We start from the raw sequence: 26875 nt of genomic DNA, 5'->3' as shown, positions 1-26875 counted from the left end.
GTGTAAGTGACTGGGTGGGTGAGTGACTGGGTGGGCGGGTAAGTGACTGGATGGGTAAGTGACTGGGTGGGTGGGTAAGTGACTGGGTGGGTGAGTGACTGGGTGGGCGGGTGAGTGACAGGGTGGGTGAGTGACATTGAGTGACAGGGTGGGTGTAAGGATTATGGAGACACGCCGTTCACGGCGTGTCTCCCACTTACCTGCTGCCTCGCCTGACATCCTCGTGGCTCGCAGGGACGCCGGAGAGAGGCGCGCGAGTTCCTGCACAGTGCGCGCGCGCGCACGTTCTTCTTTCTCTTCTGCCCTCGGATCAGGGCGTGGGGCCGCGCACGCAGCCGCAGGCGCTGCTACACGGAGGCGCGGCCACACGGAATCCCCGACCAATCTACTTTCAAGACGTGCCCTTGTGGCTGTGGGTGGTGTTCCTACCTTCCCACCTCAGCACCGTGGTCCCGTCTCGTTTGTGGTGAGCACATCCTAACATTATGCTCAGCCCAACAAACATGGACCAAGCTGAGGTGGAGCGGACTTTAAATGCCCATTCTGCTCTGTTTACCAGATTAGAGACTTATTTGGAGCAATCCGATAGACGGATGGATACCATACAGCAAAGCCTCCACTCTCTTACTCTTCAGGTCCGAACCCTCACTCGGCAATCTCCACTCGTTGCACCCATGGAACAGCCTAATCCTTTTTCGTTATCTCCGTTCACTCCGGAACCACGTATTCCGCCACCAAGACATTATGCGGGGGATCCTCAAGGATGTCGGGGATTCATTAACCAATGTCTTGTACAATTTCGTCTCTCTTCCTCTCGCTTTGTGTCTTCTGTCTCCAGGGTTGGCTACATCTACTCCCTTCTCACCGACCAGGCACTGACATGGGCCTCTCCCATCTGGGAGCAACAAGGGGCGCTCACACAGGACATCGATCTCTTCGTTGAGGAATTCCGAAGAGTTTTTGATACCCCAGCACGGAAGTTAACGGCAGCTTCTGCTCTTCACCACATTAACCAGGGAGACCGTTCGGTTGCTGTATATGCGGTGGAGTTTCGCACTCTTGCTGCTGAGACGGGTTGGAACGATGACGCCCTATCTTCTGCGTTCTGGCAAGGATTATCGGAGACCCTAAAGGACGAGCTCGCCGCACGAGATCGTCCTACTAACCTAGAGGACTTAATCGCTCTGGCTATTCGGGTGGATCAACGCCTGCTGGAACGTAAATACGAACGTTCTCATTATCGTTTACGGGTTCCAAGAACTCTTGCATCCTCCTTCGTGGCTCCGTCACCTTCTTCCGGGGACATTCCTGAACCCATGCAGTTGGGGGGCAACAGACTATCTCCGGCTGAGAAGTTACTTAGGCGCACGGCCGGTCTTTGCATGTACTGTGGCAATTCCACTCACGCCGTGTCCCAGTGTCCCCATAGACCGGGAAACGCCAGCTCCCTCTGAGATCCGGGAGAGTTTCATTGGGAATACTGACCCCTTCTTCCATCATCCAAAACATCCTTCCCACCAGGATAGTCTTACCTATAATGCTGTCTGGAGAGGGGTTCCACACCCGGGCACGGGCGTTCATTGATTTCGGTTCTGCAGGTAATTTCATTGATGAAACTTTTGCTAGACAGAACAATATCCCTTTTGTCAACAAGGAGACGCCTGTAGGTCTGGAGGCCATCGATGGTCGACCTCTAAAGCCAGCATTTATCACGCTTCAGACGGTACCTCTCCTACTGCAGTTCGTAGACGTCCATACAGAGATCATTACTCTCGATGTCATCCACACGCCCTCTGCTGAGTTGATTTTGGGTCTTCCCTGGCTTCAACTTCATAATCCTCGCATCGACTGGACGGATCGGGAACCGGTTCAGTGGGCTCCTTCTTGTGCCAAGACATGTACCAGGGTTTTCCAGAGGATTGGAGGAGTGTCTACCATATCCGAGAAGATCAACTCCTTACCTTCTGTGTACTGGGATTTCCGTGATGTATTTGACAAAGCACGTTCTGAGGTACTACCGCCGCACCGTCCGTTTGATTGTCCCATTGACTTACTTCCTGGCGCACCTCTTCCCAGGGGAAGATCTTATCCTCTCTCTCTCCCAGAGACAAAGGCTATGAACACCTACATTGCCGAGAACTTGGAGAGGGGTTTCATCAGAAAGTCTTCCTCCCCGGTCGGAGCAGGTTTTTTCTTTGTCAAGAAGAAGGACGGATCTCTCCGTCCATGCATAGACTATCGGGGTTTGAATAATATCACCCGCAAAAATCGCTACCCCCTGCCTTTGATTCCAGAATTATTCGACCGCCTCCAGGGAGCAACCATCTTTTCTAAATTGGATCTGAGAGGTGCCTACAATTTAGTAAGGATACGAGAGGGGGACGAGTGGAAGACTGCTTTCAACACCCATGACGGCCACTACGAGTATCTTGTTATGCCTTTCGGGTTGTGCAATGCACCAGCAGTTTTCCAGGATTTTGTCAACGAGATCTTTCGGGACATTCTCAACACTTTTCTTATTGTTTATTTAGATGACATCCTCATCTTTTCTAAGACCGCTCAAGATCATATTAAACACGTTCAACAAGTACTATTACGTTTGCGGGAGAACCATCTTTTTGCGAAATTGGAGAAGTGTCAGTTCCACCTTAAATCCGTGGCGTTCTTGGGTTACGTTATCTCGGATTCCGGTTTCAAAATGGATCCGGAGAAACTTAAAGCTATCTTGGAGTGGCCTCTTCCGACTACTCTCAAAGCCGTGCAACGCTTTTTAGGTTTTGCGAATTATTATCGACGGTTCATCCGCAATTTTTCTGATACCGTATCCTCCATTACTGCCCTCACTAAGAAAGGGGCAGATCCGTCATCATGGTCAGTGACCGCTAAAGAAGCGTTTGAGAGTCTCAAGAAGGCTTTTGTGTCTGCTCCCATCCTCACCCACCCAGATCCTGGACTCCCGTTCACCTTGGAGGTAGATGCTTCGGACATTGGGGCTGGGGCTGTTCCGTCCCAGAGAACTTCTCCGTTAGCCAGACTGCATCCCTGTGCTTTTTTTTCTAAGAAATTCTCTTCCGCCGAACAGAATTATGATGTCGGAAATAGGGAGCTTTTGGCGATCAAATTGGCGTTGGAAGAGTGGAGACATTTCTTAGAGGGTACTGAGACACCCATTACCATCCTTACGGACCATAAGAACCTCCTTTACCTGGAGGGGGCACGTCGGTTGAATGCTCGACAAGCCCGCTGGGCTTTGTTTTTTTCACGATTTAATTTTCTTATTTCTTTTATTCCTGGCTCCAAGAACCTAAAGGCGGACGCTCTATCTCGACAATTTCTTGCGGATGACAGGTCCGAGGAACAGCTTGAGTCTATTATCCCCTCTAGTTGTATCCTGTCTGCCAACTCCTTTGAGGTCATGAGCAAAATTCAGTCGGAACAGTCACAGACTCCGAGGGGACTCAAGGTTCCGGAGGGAAGACTCTACACGGCACCTCAACACCGTAAGAAGGTCCTCGAGTGGTGTCATTCGTCTAAATCGGCAGGACACCCAGGGATACGGAAGACCAACGATCTGGTTCAACGTACCTTCTGGTGGCCAGAGAGGGCTAAAGACGTAGAGGAGTTTGTCAAAGCATGTAGCATTTGCGCTCGTAACAAGGTACCTCGTGTCAGACCCGCTGGGTTACTCCTTCCATTACCCATTCCAGATCGTCCCTGGAGTCATATCTCTATGGATTTCATTGTGGAACTTCCAGAGTCCAAAGGGAAGAATACTATTTTAGTGGTCATCGATCGTTTTTCCAAACAGACGCACCTTGTTCCTTTGAGGGGTCTTCCAAATTCCCCCAGGCTGGCAGATGTGTTTATTCAGGAGATTTTTCGCCTTCACGGAGTTCCTTCTACCATTGTCTCTGACCGGGGCTCGCAATTCGTGTCAAGATTTTGGCGTGCCTTTTCCAAAAGGTTGGGGATCGCACTTCAGTTCTCCTCAGGATACCATCCACAGACCAATGGGCAAACGGAGAGAGTCAATCAAAGCTTAGAACAATATCTCCAATGTTTCATCACGGATACACAGGAGGACTGGGTGGATCTACTTCCTTGGGCCGAGTTTGCCTTGAACTCTCTCCGCAACGACTCTACCCAAGAATCTCCGTTTTTTTATAAATTATGGATTCCATCCTTCCCGGTTACCCTTCTCTTCACTACCATCAGGGGTGCCAGCAGTGGACAAACACGTCTCTCACCTGAAGGTTTTGTGGTCTAAGATACAGGAGAACTTGAAGGTAGCTACAGGGAGACAGAAACTCCAAGCAGATCGCCTTCGACGACAAGTGCCGGAGTTCGTTCCAGGGGACACGGTGTGGCTTTCATCTAGGAATATCCGGTTGAAGGTTCCTACCATGAAGCTTGCTCCCAAGTTCCTCGGTCCCTTTCCCGTGGTTAGGAGGATTAACCCTGTGGCTTACGAACTACGCCTTCCACCTTCTATGAAGATTCCACCAGTTTTTCATGTATCTTTACTCAAACCAGTGTTTCGCAGCCCTCGCTTTTCCAAGAAAACTTCTTCTCCACCTCCGATTATGATTTCGGGTCAACAGGAGTATGAGGTCCAGTTTGTCCTGGATTCAAGAATTTCCAGAGGAGGAGTATAATACCTGGTTCACTGGAGGGGGTTCGGTCCAGAGGAACGTTCATGGATTCCTCACCGGGATCTTCACGCACCTCAGCTTCTACGGGCTTTTCATCGCAAAAACCCTTCCAAGCCTTATCATGGTCGCCCGGAGGTCGCCCCTGAAGGGGGGGGTACTGTAAGGATTATGGAGACACGCCGTTCACGGCGTGTCTCCCACTTACCTGCTGCCTCGCCTGACATCCTCGTGGCTCGCAGGGACGCCGGAGAGAGGCGCGCGAGTTCCTGCACAGTGCGCGCGCGCGCACGTTCTTCTTTCTCTTCTGCCCTCGGATCAGGGCGTGGGGCCGCGCACGCAGCCGCAGGCGCTGCTACACGGAGGCGCGGCCACACGGAGGCGCAACCGCCTCTTAAAGGTACAGTGAACAAAACTGTTGCTGCTATTGAATGCAGCCAGATTGCTGCCCTTTATGTCTCATCTCCTGGGACTCATAAGGGACCTATCCCTGCTGCAGCTGGCTCCTTCTACACACCCCTTTATGGCTGCAATCCTATTGGACCCTCACTCCTTTATATACCTGCCAAAATCACTGATTCTTTGGCTGAGCATAGTTCCAGTTGTCCTTACCATTCTCTGCCTCCCTAGTTCTATTTTTACAGACCTCCTCGTGTACCAAACGGCTTCCGCTACGTCTTCCTGTACCTCTGGCCTCCCGAACTCGGCACACGGCTACTCGACTCTCCGCATCTCTGGCATCCCGATCCTGGCTTACGGTAAACGACAACGTCCCTCTCTCTAACCCTGGATTTGGCAAACGGCACTCTCTACCAACCGTACCTCTCCTGCCCCGATCCGGAATCCCCGACCAATCTACTTTCAAGACGTGCCCTCGTGGCTGTGGGTGGTGTTCCTACCTTCCCACCTCAGCACCGTGGTCCCGTCTCGTTTGTGGTGAGCACATCCTAACAGTGGGTGAGTGACAGGGTGGGTGGGTAAGTGACAGGGTGGGTGGGTAAGTGACAGGGTGGGTGGGTCAGTGACAGGGTGCATGGGTGGGTGACAGGGTGGGTGAGAGAATGGATGGGTGAGTGAGAGAGTGGGTGGGTGAGTGAGAGAGAGACTGGGTGGGTGGGTGACTGGGTGGGGAGTGACTGGGTGGGTGAGTGACTGGGTGAGTGGGTGGGTGAGTGGTGAGTGAGTGGATGGGTGGGTGACTGGGAGTGTGGGTTAGTGACTTAGTGACTGGGTGGGTTTTAGTGGGTGGGTGGGTTAGTGACTAGGTGGGTTAGTGACTGGGTGGGTGAGTGACTGGGTGGGTGGGTGAGTGACAGGGTGGGTGAGTAACATTGAGTGACAGGGTGGGTGGGTGACATTGAGTGACAGGGTGGGTGGGTGAGGGACAGGGTGGGGGGAGTGGGTGAGTGACTTGACTGGGTGGGTGACTTGAGTGACTAGGTGGGTGAGTGAGTGACTGGGTGGGTGAGTGACTGGGTGGGTGAGTGACTGGGTGGGTGGGTGGGTGAGTGACTGGGTGGGTAATTGAGTGACTGGGTGGGTGGGTGAGTGTCTGGGTGGGTGGGTGAGTGTCTGGGTAGGTGGGTGAGTGTCTGGGTGGGTGAGTGAGTGACTGGGTGGGTGAGTGACTTTGAGTGACTGGGTGGGTGGGTGAGTGACTGGGTGAGTGAGTGGGTGGGTGGGTGGGTGGGTGAGTGACTGGGTGGGTGAGTGACTGGGTGGGTGAGTGACTGGGTGGGTGAGTGAGTGACTGGGTGGGTGAGTGACTGATTGGGTGTGTGAGTGAGGGACTGGGTGGGCGAGTGAGTGACTGGGTGGGTGAGTGACTGGGTGGGTGAGTGACTGGGTGGGTGACTGGATGGGTGGGTGACTGGGAGTGTGGGTTAGTGACTTTGTGACTGGGTGGGTTTTAGTGGGTGGGTTAGTGACTAGGTGGGTTAGTGAGTGGGTGGGTGAGTGGGTGGGTGGGTGAGTGACAGGGTGGGTGAGTGACATTGAGTGACAGGGTGGGTGAGTGACATTGAGTGACAGGGTGGGTGGGTGAGGGACAGGGTGGGGGGGAGGTGAGTGACTTGACTGGATGGGTGAGAGAGTGGGTGGGTGAGTGAGTGAGACACTGGGTGGGTGGGTGACTTGAGTGACTAGGTGGGTGAGTGAGTGACTGGGTGGGTGAGTGACTGGATGAGCGAGTGACTGGGTGGGTGAGTGACTGGGTGGGTGAGTGGGTGGGTGAGTGTCTGGGTGGGTGGGTGAGTGACTGGGTGGGTGAGTGACTTTGAGTGACTGGGTGGGTAGGTGAGTGACTGGGTGGGTGAGTGACTGGGTGGGTGAGTGACTGGGTGGGTGAGTGGGTGAATGGGTGGGTGACTGGGTGGGTTAGTGAGTGAGTGGGTGAGTGAGTGACTGGGTGGGTGAGTGACTGGGTGGGTGAGTGAGTGACTGTGTGGGTGAGTGGGTGGGTGGGTGAGTGGGAGTGTGGGTTAGTGAGTTAGTGACTGTGGGTTTTAGTGGGTGAGTGGGTTAGTGACTAGGTGGGTTAGTGACAGTGACTGGGTGTTGGGGGACAGTGACTGGGTGGTGGGTGACAGTGACTGGGTGGTGGGTGACAGTGAGTGGTGGGTTACAGTGACTGGGTGGTGGGTGACAGTGATAGTGGGTGGTGGGTGGTGGGTGGTGGGTGACAGTGGGTGGTGGGTGACTGTGACTGGGTGGTGGGTCACAGTGACTGGGTGGTGGGTGACAGTGGGTGGTGGGTGACTGTGACTGGGTGGTGGGTGACTGTGACTGGGTGGTGGGTGACTGTGACTGGGTGGTGGGTGACTGTGACTGGGTGGTGGGTGACTGTGACTGGGTGGTGGGTGACTGTGACTGGGTGGTGGGTGACAGTGACTTGGTGGTGGGTGACAGTGACTGGGTGATGGGTGACAGTGACTGGGTGGTGGGTGACAGTGGATGGTGGGTGACAGTGGGTGGTGGGTGACAGTGGGTGGTGGGTGACAGTGGGTGGTGGGTGAGAGTGGGTGGTGGGTGAGAGTGACAGTGGGTGGTGGGTGACTGTGACTGGGTGGTGGGTGACTGTGACTGGGTGGTGGGTGACAGTGACAGTGGGTGGTGGGTGACAGTGGGTGGTGGGTGACAGTGGGTGGTGGGTGACAGTGGGTGGTGGGTGACAGTGGGTGGTGGGTGAGAGTGACAGTGGGTGGTGGGTGAGAGTGACTGGGTGGTGGGTGACTGTGACTGGGTGGTGGGTGACTGACTGGGTGGTGGGTGACTGTGACTGGGTCCTGGGTGACTGTGACTGGGTGGTGGGTGACAGTGACTGGGTGGTGGGTGACAGTGACTGGGTGGTGGGTGACTGACTGTGACTGGGTGGTGGGTGACAGTGACTGACTGGGTGGTGGGTGACAGTGACTGGGTGTGGGTGACGGTGGGTGGGTGGGCGACTTACCTTGACCGGGTGGGTTCTGCTTCCTTGCCGCCAGCCGCTTCCCCCTGCCCCCGATATCCCCGTGGCAGCTGCATGGTGCGGGAGGTGGGCTCGGGGGAGGAGGGCGCGGGAGGTGTGCTCGCGGGGCGTGCGGGTGGTGAGCGCCTGGGGGGGGGCGAGACTATTGGCCAGCTGCTGCATCCCCAGCGGCTGCTGCTGTGTTGGCGCGCGAAGGTGGGGGCGGGGCACGAAACTGGCGGGCGGCTGCAGCACCCCCCGTGGCTGCTGCTGGGTTGGCACGCGGGAGGTGGGCTTGGGGGGCGGGGCGCAAGACTTGGCAGGCGGCTGCAGCATCTTCTGCGGCTGCTGCCGGGGGGGGTCCTGGGTTGGCGCACGCACACGGGGGGGGATCCTGGGTTGACGCAGGCACGTGCGGGGGGGATCCTGGGTTGGCGCTTCCCCGCCCTCCGTCCCACGTTGGGAGCGGAAGGGGGGAGGGGGGGGGGGGAGCGGGCCCACAGGCAGCAGGCCGGACAGCTTGCTTGCCATGCGGGACCTTGGCTCTGCACATGCGCATGGGGAATCACCGCCATTTAAAAAAAAAATATTATTATAACGGGAGGGCCGCGCAGGGGGCCAGATGGCCGGGCCCCCCTGACTCACGGGGCCCGGGACGCCCGTACCCTTTGTTCCCCCCTGTTGGCGGCCCTGACTTTGTGTAATGTCTTTTAGTGATAAGGCTGTCCAGTTAGTCTTCAAAACTAGAGGTGAATCGTTGTTTTTGTTCATCATTTGCTTAGTCATTATTAAACCATTGTTGGTCAAACATAAGTACCTTGTATGCTTGAGTTTTTAACATGGTGCAAATGAGAAACTGACTTTCGGGATGATTGAATCTTTTTCAGCAGGCCAATTACACAGATAAATTGATTTCATTGTGTGTCACTAATATTAGATATTGATCTTGGAAACCAGATATGGGACTATCCAACATCCCTATGACACAGCTACAATACCTCAGACAATCCAGGAGGAGCACATATGGGAAACATAAGAAGAAATAATACAAAATTTAAGTGCAGATGTATTGGTACAGAGATGTATGATGAGATGCAGTCTTGGCTCTGGTGGTAAGCCTACTTACAAGATGTCAATAATAAAAGTGCGTTTTGCAGATAGGGCTGCTACCCAGTGGATGTTAATGATGTGTGGAACTCCCTCTAGGCTCATCCCGTCAGCATGGTTGTGGTATATACGAGAGAGAGAGAGACAGCAAAACATAGCGTGATCTGATGTATACAAAACTTTATAAAAATGGGTATATAAAATGTGCACTTACAATGTGCTAAAAACAATCAAGCATTTGACACAATAAATGTGTGTGTACTGAGGTCACCGCAGCTCTCACCGCCTCCCCTTGGTAATCCAGAGCTCCTTTGCCTGCACTTTGAAGTCCCAGCTTCACTCCGAGCTTCCTTCTGTGCGTGTGATGTCACGGCTCTGAGGATAGGGGAACTACGGATCGCCCACTGGTCCAAAACACCACTCTACGCGTTTCGCACAGTCACAGGCACAGAAGGAAGCTCGGAGTGAAGCTGGGACTTCAAAGTGCAGGCGAAGGAGCTCCGGATTACCAAGGGGCGGCGGTGAGAGCTGCGGTGACCTCAGTACACACACATTTATTGTGTCAAATGCTTGATTGTTTTTAGCACATTGTAAGTGCACATTTTATATACCCATTTTTATAAAGTTTTGTATACACAGATGTTTTGCTGTCTCTCTCTCTCTCGTATATACCACAACCATGCTGACGGGACGAGCCTAGAGGGAGTTCCACACATCATAAACATCTATTGGGTAGCAGCCCTATCTACAAAATGCACTTTTATTATTGACATCTTGTAAGTAGGCTTACCACCAGAGCCAAGACTGCATCTCATCATACATCTCTGTACCAATACATCTGCACTTAAATTTTGTATTATTTCTTCTTATGTTTCCCATATGTGCTCCTCCTGGATTGTCTGAGATATATCATACGTTCTGGAACCCGTGAAACAGGTCCCACCAGAGGGTTTGAGCAGGGTCACCAATTTTAGCATTTATTATTTTGGTTGTTGAGCACACAGTTCATTTCACTTTTTTCACTTGTGTATATTTACACGTTATATTATCACATTATAAGTAGTTAGCGCCTTTTATCACTATTTTCCACTGTACAGCTACAATACCAACATAAAGATCCCTGACCTGGTAATCAGTGTTGTGAGAGTGCAGAGCCTTGGTAGGTCCTGGGCTATAACTTGTGTGTTTATAGCCTGATATGTAATAACTCGAGTGGTGGGAGTTACAGTTTTCTAATGCAGCAAGGCTAATCTACTTGTTAGTTAGCCTATTCAAACACTAAAGCACTTATTTCAAGGGAGGAGGAGAGGCCAAACCAGCTTTCTAATGTGAGCAATACCAAATGATTGCAGCCCACTCTCAGCGCTTAAATACTTGTCTTCATGTGATAATGTATTGCTGTGGTCTTAAAAGAAAGGCTGCAGTCTGAGATGCTTTAACCGACCTGCATTTATTATTTTTCATTATCACAACACTGCTGTTGATTTCAAGCATATTTCAATTAGCCGTGTCTTACTGCTCATTCAGGAGTTTCAACCCACCTAAATGTTTCGTTAAAAGCTTTTACATTTGTACAGTATGTACAGTATGTTTTATTTGTATTTATTTATAAAATGTTTGACCAGGAAGTAATACATTGAGAGTTAACACACGTTATCAAGTATGTCCTGGGCACAGAGTTAAGACAAATAATACATGGTTACAAATACAGTTACATAAGTGAACAGGGTATACATTATATACAAGACATTGCATGCACAGTTAAGATACTATATATTATAGGTGTATGTAACAGTTACAGACCAGATTAAAATGTGAGACAGAAACAGATATAGAGAAACCCGCTCTACCTAGATTGACCAAAGGTCAGTGCACAGACAGGTGCGCTAGGGCAGATACTTAGAGCAAAAAAGAAAGAGAACACTGTAGCAGCAAAGACTCTAACAACAGATAATGGCCCATTAGCACGCACTAACTGTCTGTGTATGGGATAGAGACTTTACAAGTACTGTATGTCAGCACAAATATGCTTGTATAATGATTTAGGTCCTCTGAGTATTGTATGTTAATAAAATTAAAACTTCCATTTATTGGTATATGTTAAAATAAAGTGGACCGCACACAATGAATAGTGAGAACCGCTAAAACAGCTATCAATAATAGCAGGTATGCCAGTGTCCAATGAAATGTATGTAACCAGCAATAGTTATGCTGCTGGGCGATAGCCCAGAAATGTGTAAAAATGATAAAATGGCAGCCACTACCTAATAGCAAATGTGCTCCTGTCCTAGAGAAATGTGTATAACCAGCGGTGTACAGGATAACTCTCCCAGCTGCCCCAGGCCCGGCGGCACCCCACATAGCAGTGACCCGGCGTCAGCAGCAGCTGGCAGATCACTGCTCTTTCCTCTCGCTGCTTCTGCCGTCAACTTCTGGCTGACAGGAGAGAGAGGAGGATTCAGCGCGAGAGCCGGCTCCCGGGACTTAGGAAAAAAATGCATTTTTCCTGTATCGAATTGATGCCGGGGGTCTCCGGAGCTGATACCCATTAATATCCCATGCAATAAAAATGCATTTACAGGCAACTTCATTACCTTAGCGGCTTACCGCTATGGCAATGAAGGGGTTAAGGAACAACAGCAGCTTTATTGGGGGCAGAGGGGGTGAGTGAAGCGGGTACTTGGCCCTTCATTCACCCCCTCTGCCCCCAATAAACATTACAGCATGTACTAACCACCAATACACATCCTACCCCCTATGCCCCCACATAAAAATAATAATTCATCTTTTGATACACAGGATTGATAGCAGAGGCTGGCGGGGGTCCCCGGGTATTCCCTGCGGGTGTCCGTGGGCCTCCAGGTGGTCCCAGCGAGTGTCGTATCCCCGGGTGGTCCCCGCGGGTGTCTGTGGGTTCTCAAGGTGGTCTCCGTGGGTGTCCGGGGGCCCCAAATGGGGTCCCCAGGTTGTCCCCGTGGGTTTCTGGGGGCCTTCGGGTGGTCCCCACGGGTGTCTGTGGGCCCTCTGGTGGTTCCCACGGGTGTCTGGGTGCCCTCCGGTTGTCCCTGTGGGTGTTCCTCATGGGTGTCCGGGGGTCCTCGGGTGGTGTCCGTGGGTGTCCAGGGGTCCTCAGGTGGACGCTGGGGGTCCCCGCTGGTCTGCGGTACCAATCCTGTTACCAATCACCGCATTTGCATAAACAACACTTTGCAAAGTAATTTTTAACTATCAAACTATTTGAATATTGTAAAAGATTAGATTTAAATCTAGGGAATGCAATATAGTGAGAACATACGTGCATTTACTTGAGGCTTTGTACATGCACACTAGTATTTTTTTTGCTTGTTGCTTCAACAGAAATAAATGTGTTGGTCAAGTTCATTACTGTAGCTAGATTGCAAAGCAGGTCATGATAACGTCAATTATGATGTCATCATTTTTGGTCCTTCTATTTGTGACTATAACCACTTTCAAAATATCTTACCTTTTAATACAAGGCAAAATAGGGGCACAACATGTTGATAAATGGACACAAAGAGATGCTCATTTAAATTGTCTCATTTGACTGGTAATTTAATCAGCTTGATATATAATTCTTAGTTTGTTTTGAACAGAGGTTGTGTACCTAGTACCACACGTGTGCTGCTTGGGCCAATATTTACTCGCCCGGGGGTTAACTCCACTCGCCCGGGGCGAGCAAATGTATAGGTTTGTCGAACACTGTATATATATATATATACAGTGGTTGACAAATCACCAAAAAATCTACTCGCCACACAAAAAAATCTACTCGCCACCTAGTACCAAACGTGTGCTGCTTGGGCCAATATTTACTCGCCCGGGGGTTACATCCACTCGCCCGGGGCGAGCAAATGTATAGGTTTGTCGAACACTGTATATATATATATATATTAACAGGAATAGAAAGCCTGCTTTCCTCTGGATCAATATACTGTAAGTACAAATATAGGATAAAGTATCTGTCGTCTCAATTTAGCATAGGTTGAAATTGATGGGCGTGTGTCTTATTTCAAACTCATCTATTATAGAAAGTTAATGGGCCTTCATACTACAGTTTTGTGAATAAGGTCTCTAGTGCAGGGCTGTCAAACACACTTCCCAAATGAGGCACACAGGGTGTCGCTATGTGCCCTGCGCCCACTCAGCAGAATTGGAAATGAGAGTGAGAGGATGGGGGGTGAATGAGAGGGGACGGGGGGAGAGAGATAGCATTGACATTTTAAATATTTTTATTAAGGAAAGCTCAAGAAAAAAAGTGGCCGCGTAGGTTATAGTGACTATTTATTTTATTTTTTCTGGTGCAGTCTCAGACTTAATTGTCCCCCTAGTTATTCTGAGTTTTACGGACTTGCTCTAGTGTCTGTAGTGGGCAGGGTTGCAAACTCAATGTTCTTTAAGTGCATTAGATGTTTAATTGCATGGTCCTGCATATTTGGGACAATTCATTTTAGTAGACAAAATATTTTTCTTAAAAGCAACTTACCAATGTAACTAGCTTTCTTAAAAGCCTTAGGATGAAATGAATCATTATGATTACAAAATGTAAGAACATAATTCAAAAAATAAAGTATTAAAAAGTTGTAATGCTGTGAAATTAATCTGTGACTATGATGGTAAATATTTCCAAGACAAATATACTCATTATCCTGTGTGACTAAGCATATCGTGATAGTACTGTACAGTATATGTAACATATGCGGAAAAGAATATTTAACACATTTTTTATTTTACTTCGAATACTACTTTTATGACCGTTAAACACAGACTTGGTTAATTTCAAATGAATGACTTTAATAAAGCGAAAGCCAGATACGGTATTACTGAAGTTAGAGAAAATTGGCTAAATTTTCTTTTTACTTGGTAAGAACTACACGTAAAGTAAATGATTAAATCTACATCTCCAGCACGGCAGTTTCCTAGATTGCACATTTTAATTAAATCTTCTGACAATATCATGCAAGCAATTCCACGTATCTCAATCAAGACGGCAAGAAAACTAAAATGTATAATCATAACGTTTTGAACAAATATTTGTAAATATTGGTATTTTTATTGTTTTGTAGAAAATGTCTGCAAATATATTACATCCAGTCAAAAAAATAAATATATAATGAATGTAAATATTTTCTGAATCAGCTTCAGTATTGGAAATTGTTGGAAATGTTTCTTGGGAATTGCAGAATTTGAAACTTCAATCCATTGCATATCTTTCTATTGAAATGGATTGGATGGAGTTCAGGAAACACGATAAACCTATGTTTAATTTATAGGAGCATTTCCTATTAAAAAAAATGTATATATATATATACTGTATATATATACTGTATATATATATATATATATATATATATATATATATATATATATATATATATATATATATATATATACTGAGTTAAGTTATGGTGAGTAAAAAAAGTGACTAAAACCCTCCACAGCAAAGCAAATACGCAAATGTAAATACAACTGTATGCTCATCTGCTGTGGAGGGTTTTAGTCACTTTTTTTACTCACCATAACTTAACTCAGTATTATTGTTGGCCCATCCTTTAGCTTCTTTGCATACCCAGTTAATCAACCCCACACTGATGAGACCCATTAAGGTCGAAACAGCTGTCTGTGGGTGGTTTTCTGGGTATGCACCTTAACCCTGGCTGTGCTCAAAGCTGTGACCATGCAGCAAGCTTAAGCCTATAGGGAACCATGTTAAAAATGGTTTTTGAAGCAAAAAGTGGCACTGTGTGCTCATTTGCATGTCATTTCCCAGAATCCCTTGCTGCAGTGGAAGTGCTGTGTGCTGGGTGATAATGGGGAAAGGCGGGGTTGCAGACCTGCCTAAGACATGCAGATGAGCATACAGTTGTATTTACATTTATATATATATATATATATATATATATATATATATATATATATAAAATAAAAAAATAAATAGATGAGAACGTTCTGTGGCTAACGAAATGCTTTTATTTGTGCGAGCTTTCGAGATACACTGATCTCTTCTTCCGGCGATGTTACAATGAATGAAGCAAGGGTATACTTAAAAACAGTGTCTCTTGGAATGTTATCTGTGCTGGTCCTTCCCCCTGTGTGGATGAGATTTATGGCTAGAGGTGTAAAATGGTTCCTGAAAGAAAGTGATGTAAGCGAGTGTGTGTGTGTGTGTGTGTGTGTGTGTAACTGTGTGAATATAAATGAATGGAGAGCCCACAGTGTATACAGTGCTTTACAAAAGGGGTGTGTGGAGTGGGAGTTAATATAAATGGTGTGGGTAGGTGTGGAAATGTGAGGGATGGTAGCATAACTAAAAGTGTGTGTGGATACTATGTGGTCCCTATTGGTGTATAGGGATGGAAAAACAAGGAGTATTGGTATGTGTAAGACACAGCTGTGTGTGCATACATATAGCACAGTATATACAGACATGGTCTTAAACGCTCATGTATATATATATATTATATATATATATATATATATATATATATATATATATATATATATATACCGTATAGCTGGGAGCAGGGTGTTTCTGGAGCTGAACCACATTCATTTCTGTTCCGGGGACTCCTTGTTCCCAAGTTACTTACTGCAGAAGCTCATGCTGGGGTCGTCTTCATGTTTAATGGTCACGCGGGCCAATAGGAAGCTGCGGTGGATGACATTGCGGCTCCCTATTCCCTCCCATGCCACGGGAAATGTGAGCAGCCATATTGCACGCCCAGCCGGGGCTGCTACCAGCATGAGCAGAGGTAAATATCTCGGGAAGCAGGGGGTATAGGTGTGATAGGGAGCTCACAAGAAACAGGAATCTCCGTCAGCAGAGATTTATTACGAAGCTTGGTGCTTCAATGAATGACTTACAATGTAACCTGTTTACATTTCCATATGACAGCAGAAAATCACGTGTCTTGTTGCAGTTCAGCGATCTCTGTACCACAGGGTGCATCGTTCAGCTATTTACACGTCATGCGGTTTGCTGGTAAAGAAGGACTGAGCCTGAATAAGGGAGTAAAACAAGCTACATCTGTAAATCTTTGGTCTCAGAGCTTACTTGGGCATTATACGAGAACTGTACTAACATACTGTAATCTAGCCACCAATTCTCAGGGGACAATTATGATTACAATTGTGATATGTTTTGCACAAGATTGTTAGGCAGATCATAGTAACGGCAACTTGAACCTGGTGGTTTCATTGTTATATAAAAAGATAGAAAAATCACGAGGCCTGCGGCATTTATCCCTTTATGACAATCCTCACGGTGAGTTCTCGAGGACTGGAGATTCGCTCCCTCCTAAACAATGGCAAAATACCTCTTGATGACCAAATACCTCTATCTAACCTGTTTCTAATGCTTTAAAAGGATTTAATAATACTTGTTTAAAGTGCATCAATCACCCAGATATAACCCCGTAAACATGTCCACGCCGTCCCATGAGGGATTTCACCCTTTAAATGAATTTAATCTTCAAAATGCTGTTTTCATCTTGCTATATAGCTGCCTCAGCATGTCAGGGCTCAGGAGTTACCTTACATTAACTTATCTTTCCTATAGCCATAGTTTATTGCTTTGTTTCCAGCATGCATTCTATTCTTTTCTTCGGTTTGACTTCAAGGAAGCCATGCAACAGGAGGAAGGTTTCAGAGAACCAAAATAGGAGTCTTTTCAAGTCTATTTTGCTCTGCTTGGAGAATAAGTGATAACAATTGAAATAATTCACATCATATTTACACTGAAAACAATGTGCTGAACATTTATTTAATTTTTTAAAATTTCTGTTCTAGATGACAACAAGTTTTCAGAGGGCATCACCGTGCTGCTCACCTGGATAGAACGAGGAGAAGTGAACCGCAGATCTGCTAACCAGTTCTATTCCATGGTGCAGTCGGCAAACAGTCATGTTCGACGCCTCATGAATGAGAAGGCTTCTCATGAAGAACAAATAGAGCAAGCCAGGGAGATCTTTAAAACCGCACTCCTGGGGATTCTTACTCAATGTAAGTACCTTTTTTTTTACTCTCTAAGTTTTGGGGTAAGTAACGTTAACATAGTTGGGCGAGGAGCAAAAAGGACGACTATTAAGGTGAGCAATATTTCTATAGCTATTTGTTTTGTTTTTTTAGAATGGATGAGATCAGTGGTTCTCAACCAAGGTGTCGTGATATTTTGTGTGTCATGACCTAAAGCCAGGTATGTCACAAACATTTATGTACAGTAGCAAGAAAAAAAAGAATAAATGTAACAAAAACGACATCTCTAAAACCATGGTTTAAAGCAGCAACCCCTGTTTTCATTATTTTTAAAACCTTACCTGAACCGAGGGGGAGGGGGGGAGGGTCCCTGGTTGTCCGGGAACTCACTGATCCTGGAGATGTTTTTTTATTTTTTTTGTTTTTGCCGGTTTTCCCAAATATTGCTGTGTACTACAAACATGGCCATATTGTTTCCAAAATTTGCCTGGGGGTGGGCCCACCACTCCTGAGCCAGGGAGGGAAGCCCCAGAAACCATGGGACCCCCCACTTCCACTAAGATTATTTAAAAAAAAATTGTAGGCAGGTGCCTTCTTTAAAAAGAGTAATGGTGTTGCTTATATTACATATTATTTACGGGTGTCGCTATGCGAAAAGGTTAAGTGAATTACTAGGCTAGATCCGTACAGCCTTGAACATTATAGATGTGGGATTTTAATTTCCCAGCTGACATAAGATCAATATAGGAATGCTGTGGATGCAATTTCACGTTCCTACAGTTCTTTCAGACGCTAGGCTTTTACATTAATAGGACTAAAGAGCATCTGACTCATCTAGTAAAGCCGTTTGAGTGCTGTATTGATTTATGGGTTTTGTTTTGCCACAAGTATTAGATATCATATTCTAATTTCTTGATTTTGAAATTTGCGTTTGAAAAGAAATATGGAGGAAAAAGCATTTACAACAGGGATTCACATATAGTACAATGTCAGGTTAGTGTTATCTGTTAGGACGCTTCTTTTTACTTCTGTGTCACTTACAAAACTATTCTTTCATGTCCTGTACAGCATTATTGTTTGAGTGTTTGGAAATTGGTTTGTCTATCTCATCGGCTTAAACGATAACAAATAATCAAATATACAGTAGACTGGAAATAAATGCCAACATCTAAGTAACTCTGTGAAACAGATAAATGCAACGCCGCAATATCTTCAACATTTATCCTTCCACTACTATCCCTACACATTGAATTATTCATGTATCCTTCTACTAGCACTCTAATCTTCTATTATTATTATTATTATTGTTTATTTGTAAAACGCCAACATATTTCCGCAGCATGGTACAATGTGGGTACAGAGATTTGATCATTACATGAACAGTTATACAGGCATACCCCGCATTAACGTACGCAATGGGACCGAAGCATGTATGTAAAGCGAAAATGTACTTAAAGTGAAGCACTACCTTTTCCCACTTACTGATGCATGTAATCGTCATATACGTGCACAACTGATGTAAATAACGCATTTGTAACAGGCTCTATAGTCTCCCCGCTTGCGCACAGCTTCGGTACAGGTAGGGAGCCGGTATTGCTGTTCAGGACGTGATGACAGGCGCATGCGTTAGCTGGCGTTTGCCTATTGGGCGATATGTACTTACTCGCGAGTGTACTTAAAGTGAGTGTACTTAAAGCGGGGTATGCCTGTATACAAATATGAATAAGGACAAACATTCATAAACAGATATAGAGAGGTAATGAGGGCGTTGCTTGTAAGAGCTTACAATCTAGAGGAAATGAGGGACAGTGTTGAAACAAAATTGTAGGCTGCTCATTTTTGGATGGAGTATGTCGCAGGTTGGAGTATGGTCCAGCTCTACAGCTGATCCCATTGAAGTTTAAGGGTAGGAATTAAGGGGGAGATTGGTCCAGCCCCATAGCTGGTACTAATGAGCTTGGAGGTGGGGGAGGAGAGACTTGGATGAAGGAGGTATGCCAGATAAGCTTGCTTGAAAAGATGAGTTTTCAGGGAGTTTTAAATGTCTCAAAGTTGAGGAAGAGTCTGATGGTATGTGGTAGGCAATTTCAGAGACAGGGGGCATGTTGTGGTGCAGGTCGGACATACAAGAGGAGATTGCACAGAGACAGTTGGTAACACGAGACAAGAGAGAGGTCAGAGGAGGAGAGGTACATTTTGGTGTCATCAGCATAGAGATGATACTGGAGGACAAAAGATGGTATCAGTTCGCCAAAAGAAGAGGTGTAGAGTGAAAATAAAAGAGGGCCAAGGATAGAGCCTCGTGGTACCCCAACAGAGTGAAGATGAGGTACACTAGAGAAGGAAACACTGAAGAAGAGGTTGGATAGGTAGGACATGAACCAGAAGAAGGCTGCATCACAGAGGCCAATGGAGTTGAGAGTGTTCAGGAGAAGGGGGTGATCAACAGTGTAGAAGACAGACTTACATTCCAGCTGTTGTCCCTGAGGGCTCATTTGGCCTATACCACATATCATATAAAGGCCTGGTCTTAACGGATAGAGCTTGTAACGTGGGTTTAATGAGGCAGGGCATCAGACACATAAGCAATTTCAACTTCGCATGCATAGTAAAACACCCCCCACTATCTTAATAAGAATTTGCAGGATCTTTTGTCCCATCTTCCCCAACCAAGCAAACCGTGCCGCATTATCTCCTTCCCTCAATTTCTGTATTAATAAAGCATAAAGCCCCTTTGCTGGGTGTATTGATCAATGCTAGGCATCTAGTGACATTGATCATAGTAACATTAGTCCAAAATATTTGATGATGTTTCCAATCTTCACAATCTTGATTGGTCCAGGGGATTCCTACATAGGGATACCCCGTCTCTTCGCTCCTGGAGGCAGCTCCACAGATCCAGCAGTTTGTTTGGTTAGTTGCATAAAGGTGTTGACCGACCAGATTGCTGCTCCTGGAACCACCATCTGTAACAGAAGAAGGAAGCATTAAACAATAGGTACTGTATTCATCTGTACGAGGGTTGGTATACAGGCCTATGTACCCCATCTATGAGCACCAAACGGCTACATCCTTGTCCTGCTGCACTAACCTGCCCCCCCCCCTGTCCTCTTCTTTTTCTCAGATGGGTCTAGAACCCAGACCTTAGCCCCCCGATTCTACCTGTATGCCACTGGGATCACTATATTTACTGTGTCAGCTTCAATATATCGGTCTATATTTGTCCCAGTCAGCTGTATTTGCCACTGATGAGTGTCAGTCTCTACCATCACCTCCCCTATCGCCCACCCCCTTTCCTTCAGTTCGATATCTAAATTGAACACCAGAAGGGCGTCAGAGGGCAGTGGTCCCTGTATTCCGATGTCATATATTCCCTACGGAACGTCAAATTCCGTCATGAGTAACTCTTGTGTATGGGGTCCTATCACCCGGTGAGTGTTTCCCCAATGTTTCAACCTGTACCATGTAATGGGGGATCTCTCTGTGTCAAGGATCCCTTTCATCCTATTATACAGGGTCGTTTGCCCCACAGGTCAGGAGAGAACCTTTCCCCACCCTATTGAGGGTGTGCGATGCTGTGAGTGCTTTCACCTGCCCTCCCCAGCAACCCATTGCTGCGTTCAATTAGACCCACTACTTGTGGGTGTTAAGGGATATGCATAGTCCATTGTACTTCCCTATCCTTTGCCTACGATTGGACCATGGATCCAGTGAGGTGTGTACCCTGATCTGATTGAATCTCCTCGGGAATCCCATAGGTCACCAGACCATCCCAGGACCACCTGTTGTAGAGAGAGCTTTCTCAGCTCCCCAGCTTGAATTCATCCCTTCTCCTGTAGCTACCATTTCAACTTCAGCATGGTGGCTTGTTGTGCGACATGGCTGTGGGCCATCAGGCCCCAATTTCATACCCATGGGTAGGTCAGTTCTTACTATGACTTCATCTTGTCCGGTGATTCATTCCACCACTTGAAGGGCCATGTAGGCTGCGAACAACATCTTTTCTAGTGTGGTAGTGGGAGTTGCCTTTTGTCAGGTTATAGCCTGTAGTACCCATGAACATCCACCGGGACTGCTACTGCTCTTACTTCTAGACTCTGAAACCTGACATCTTTTCACCTGTCCCATGCCTCCAGCCAGACCTATATAAACCTCCTTTTCCTGTTCCTCCCTTGCCTTTATACTCGTTCCTCCAGCTCCTGCTAGGTTACTGTATTCGCTGCTGCGGTTGCTATTGTCCTGTTCCCGTGTCCCAGTCCTTGTCCTGTCTCCTCGTTGCCGACCTCTGCTTGTGATCCCGACCACGCTATCTACCGGCTGCCTCCGACCTCTGCTTGTGACCCGGACCACGCTTCCTGCTGTTCCTTCCACTGGGATCTACTCCAGCTATAGATCAACCCTGGACACCTTTACTGGTTTTCTGATTTAATCCCCAGGACATCACATTGTCATGCAGGTAACATTAAACTCAAAGAAAAAAATGTACCTGGCTTCGGAGGGCCCAACCCTTAATACTGTGGTATTGCCTCCTTAGCTGTTTGGAAGGCACTCTGATGTTCTGCTCCCCACGAGAAGTGCGAATTCTTGTGGGTCACATTGCAGATGGGCCGCAAAATCAGTCCCAGAAGAAGTATGAAATGCCTCCAAAAGCCCAAGGCGCCCACAAAGCGCAATGCTTCTTTGGAGGTCTTTGGGATGGGTGTCGCATTGATGGATTCCAACGCTTTGGAGGTGATCTGTTGAGTGGGCTCTAACCATACCCAAAAACTGTACCTCTGGTCCTGGGCCCTCTACCTTCTTGCTGTTTATAGGCCAGCCCCTGTTGGTCATATGGGTCATTACGGTTTTGAGGTCTGCTCCCACCTGTTCCATAGTCGCAGTCAGCATCACTTTAGCGGTCAGTGTTGGGGTAGCCAGGTCCCTGGCCATCATTCCATGAGATATGGTGGGTGAGTGCAGAGATTCTTGCGGGACCACCTGGAAGGTATGTTTGCGGCCTTCCCAGGTAAAGAAGAATCGCTCCTGTGAATAGTCATCCTCCACGACCCGTCTGTTTTTTTACAGGCTGGACAGGAGTGTTGAACGGACTAACTACGGGCCGTATTATCCCTGACTCCAGTAATGCCTGGACAGTCACCTCTATCTCCTTGTGCCCCCCCAGCAGCCTATATTGTTCGCATTTATTCGAGATTTCCCCCAACTCCATCTGATTGTACTCTCTAATCTCCAATCTCTCCACATCAGTTAAAAGTGCAGGGACATATTGTTCTGCCCCATCAATCAGCATGTTTTTCTTCCTGTTTTTAATATACAAAAGTCTGACCTGATTCACTTCCTCTTCATTCTCTAAACACACAGAAATGCACTCATCATCTGAAGCACCTGACTCATATTCCCTGGGATCCCATTTGCTCTTCTGCAAAATTACTCTCATTTAGTGTGTAGTGAGCCCTTTTTTCCCTCTTCTTCCGCTGTCTGTTGGTGGCTTTTGTAGCCATAACCACACATTTCTCTTCCATGCTTTCCGCACGCTGGACCGCAGTCAGCAAACATCCATTTGTCATATTCGCTTGCTCTTTCCATGCCAGCACTTCAGACCGAACTTCATTCACTTTATATTGCAACTTGCATGTTGCCTGTAGCATAATCCAACCCACTTGGCTAGCATTTTATGGACTCTACCCACTTGGTTAGCAGCCTTCTATTCTCTTTTCCCATATCCTGATAGATCTAATCTTTTAGCCAAATCACTTAAGAGCACCTCAAGATGTATAGGAAGCCCATATTTACTTAACTCCTGGGCGACAGGTGACCAGGAAATGGTACTAGACACCCATCCAGGTAGAGTAACATGGACACTTCTCCCCTTCATTGCTTTCTTCCAAAACATTTTGTTATACAATAACACAATACTGCAACAACAAAAAAACAACCCCAAACCTAATACCAATTAGATTATCCACATGCACTCAAAATGACAAAGACAATCATCCCGGCTACGCCAAATGTATTGACAAGAAATACTTATCCAAAATGCTTTTTCGGATTGTCAATATCACCCATGAAGAGGGTGGGATAGACTCAATACCTTGAAATTTGAATTTTCCTACTACTCCCTTAGAACAATGGGTAAAATGCTTTGGAACTGGATGATTAAGGTCACCCTTAGAGATAAGCCAAAGGTGTTCCATCATCCGAACCTTGAGGTTCCTAATTGTCCTCGCTACGTACTGGCTACCGCATCCACATGTGATGAGGTAGACAATATAGGTAGAATCCCAATTAATAAATTATGTGATTTTGTGAACTACTCTTGTATTAGATTAAATAAATGTTTTTGAGGAGTGCATCTTATTGCAAATTTTGCACTTACTGCATGGGAAGGAACCCTTAGGGAGAGTTGTAATAGTTGCTAATGTCCTGGCCAGCTTTATTCTAAAGCTTGCCGGGAGGAAACCGGGGCTTTTTCTCCGATTTAAAGGAGTTTCCCCGCAGTTTCCCGCGCGGCGGCCGCTTCAAAAGATAAGCGCTAATGGCGCTTTTCATTTGAAAGCGCCCGAGAGTGCGGGAAAACGGCCGAAAAAAGAGTTGCGCGCCGTCCGCGGGTTTGAAAATTCCCGCGGTGGCGGCCGCATTAGGATAAAGGCGGCCGCAACTGTACATCTGTAATAGTTCCTACATCCTACAAAAAGGCTAGGGATAGTGTACTTGCTATGGTTTTGGCCTTCCTATAAACCACATTTGGACCTGAAGTTATAAATGGCTTCAGAACAGGGTCTAAAGTGAGCACTGGCCAATGTTTTTTTTAATATAGATTTGATTTGGCTAGCTTGAGCACTAAAGGAAGTGATGAACAGGGGTGAATCACCCGTAAAGGACCTCCTATTGGGCCTCTCGAACAGTTCCTCCCTGTCCATAGTGGAGACCTCTCGAATCGATCTACATAGGTCATTTGAATTATAAACGCATTGTAAGAACCGATCATAAAGATCCCCAACCTGGAGATCGTAATCTGCTTCAGTTGAACAGTTTCGCCGATCTCCACCGCCTACTAGGAAGTAGAGCATGCTTGCGTTCCAGCCTGGGGTGGTGTCGCGTGGCAGTGACGTCATCCCGAGCGCCAGGTTACTCTGGCTGTCTTGGGATGTTGCGCAGCGGCGCGATGGATCCCGGACACGCAAGTATGACACGATACCGGTAGGTTTTGGCACGAATTGTGCAGGTATAAAGATTGCAATGGTTTGCTGATTTAATTACACCTTGAAAAAGTCCCTACGGGATGAAACGCATTGGTGCATTGATTCTTTCATCACCATTGTGAATTGATTAATTAAAATCCTTTTATTTTTCATCTGGAGTTGCTCTCAATTTATTTTTTCTATGGATGGTGTTTCTGCTATGCTCCTTTGCTTCACACTATCTGCTTGCTGATTTTCTAAAGGAGTCAGTATGCTGGGACTGTCATGAACCAGGTCACATCAGAGAAGAGTGTGTCCCCAAATTTTCAAATACAAACAGTGGCAACAGGAGCAGCACGAGGAATACTGTCTCCTACAGCTGCAAAAGCAAGCAACGCGCTGTGAGTGCAAGGAAGATGTGCAAGCTGATACCAGTGTGTGTGTGCCCAGTACTACTGATGTCTCTGGAGCTAATAAAGCAAAGAGAATGAAGAAGACGAAAAAGAAAAGTATTTCTCAAGTCACAGAGGAAGTGACCGAACCACTTGAGCTTGCAATGTCAGGACAACGTGCGTCAGAAAGGCGCCAAGATGTGCTGCAGACCGGAGTGACGGGTGGAATCATCACTGGAACGGTGGCAAAGAAAAAGGAGGAGCAAAGGGAAGCTGAATCCTTGATCCCAGATATAGAGCCTTAATTTTTGCACTCCAAACTGCCCACCATGATTATGATGTCCTGCAGGAACGATTGCATAAGAAGTGAGAAGCTTACGCCGCGGTACAGAGGTGTATGCTCCCAGCTGTACAAAAGTACGAGGCTTTGAAGAAAACAGAGTGTCTCTTACGGAGTGAGTTGGAAGAGGTGACGACTGGTCTGGAAAACGCCAACACCTCAATTGCTACCAAGGAGGAAAAACAGTACGAGTCTGACAAACTGATTGCTAACCTGAAACAGAAATATAAGGAGGCTCTACAAGAGGGCCACATACTAAACACAGAGTTGGGTATGTTGAAGGAAACCCATGAGAATGCCCCGAGTGATTTAGAGACTGTAAAGAGAGAGAATGCAAGTCTGAAAGATGAAAATTCAGATTTGTCTGACCAGGCCAGTGAAGGAAAGGAGTAGCTTCACCAAGCAGAAAAAAATGAAGGACCAATTGTCCAGGGAAAATGTAGAAGTACAGGCATCCCTGCAGAGCCAGCTGCAAGAGCTGCGTGCGCATCTACAGGAGGCCAAGGAGATGCAGTGTGTCCTGCAGGAAGAAAGTATCCAGGCTTCTAACAAAGTAAAAGTTCTGCAGGAGCGTCTTGAGTACCCAGGGTGTCCCCACAGAGCAGTAGGAGGAGCTGAAGGCCACGCTGCATGTCACCAGTGCATAGCTAGAGACGGAACTTAGATGCAAGGTGACTCTATATGAGAGGGAGTGGGAGAAGGTCCAGAAACTGGAGCAATAGCTGGAGAAGCAGAGAGGCTGCTCCATACCCAAAAGTCAGTACACCCAGGAGAAAGAGGCAAGTAAACTATAACATACAAGCCATCTGCCTAAATTCAGTAGCCAAGCTTATAGTAGAGGAATTAAAAAAATATTATGAACAATTATATAATGGTAAAAAGGTTTCGCATAATACTAAGTTGAGTCAAGCTTTGGAAGATTTCATAGCGGATTCAAAGCTGACTGGATGGGGCGGAGAGAAAGGCCTTACAAAAATTTTTTACTTTGGAGGAAATAGTACAGGTAGTCAAAGATTTGAAATCAGCTAAAGCACCAGGTTCTGATGGTTTTTCCAACTTTTATTACAAAAAAAATTATCAAATTATTAGCCCCTTACCTTCTACGAATGTTTAATGCAGTGCTGGCAGGAGCCTCATTCCCAGAACAGATGTTACAAGCGTCCATCTCCTTAATTCATAAGCAGGGCAAAGACCCAACAAATTGTAAAAGCTATATGCCCACCTCTTTAATAAACACTGTCATCCAAATCTACTCTAAATTATTAGCAAATAGGTTGTCATATTCTCCCTAGACTGATTTACCTGAATCATGTAGGATTTATTAAAGCTAGACAAGCGGCAGATAACACTAAGAGAGTAATCGATCTGATTGAATTCGCTAAAAATTAACAGATCCAGGCGATGGCACTGTCTAGATGCAGAAAAAGCATTCGACAGAATCGATTGGTCATATTTATATGCCACGCTTGGAGTCTTTGGATTCAGGGGTAGAATTTTGGAAGCAATTGTAGCACTGTATGTAAACCCAGTAGCAAGAGTAACTCATCAGGGCTTTTTTTCAGGTCTATTCACGATAAGTAGCAGTGCGAGACAGGGCTGTCCATTATCACCCTTGTTATTTGCCTTATGCATGGAACCCGTAGCCGCACAGATTCGGAATAATCCAGATATATCTGGAATACAAATAAATAACCACACCCATAAAGTGGCACTCCATGTTGACAATGTAATTTTGACTTTGTCACGACCTCTCACCTCTCTGCCCAATCTAT

At 46.7% G+C, this 26875-nt stretch overlaps 1 protein-coding gene across 8 annotated transcripts in view; it reads left to right on the top strand.

The window, feature by feature from the left end:
- The window catches only part of ENOX1 (ecto-NOX disulfide-thiol exchanger 1), a 628404-nt gene that overhangs the window by 467141 nt on the left and 134388 nt on the right, over positions 1-26875 (top strand). For all 8 annotated transcript variants that reach the window (XM_075591092.1, XM_075591093.1, XM_075591094.1 and 5 more), the window contains one exon: positions 17008-17220. In XM_075591092.1, the coding sequence (XP_075447207.1) occupies positions 17008-17220 (213 nt within the window). The remainder of the gene's footprint in view (positions 1-17007; positions 17221-26875) is intronic.

The sequence above is a fragment of the Ascaphus truei genome, chromosome 3, assembly GCF_040206685.1.
Source record: "Ascaphus truei isolate aAscTru1 chromosome 3, aAscTru1.hap1, whole genome shotgun sequence".
In the NCBI taxonomy this organism is placed as follows: domain Eukaryota; kingdom Metazoa; phylum Chordata; class Amphibia; order Anura; family Ascaphidae; genus Ascaphus; species Ascaphus truei.
Note: the sequence above shows the minus strand (reverse complement) of the source record. Positions and strands in the feature narration are given on the sequence as shown.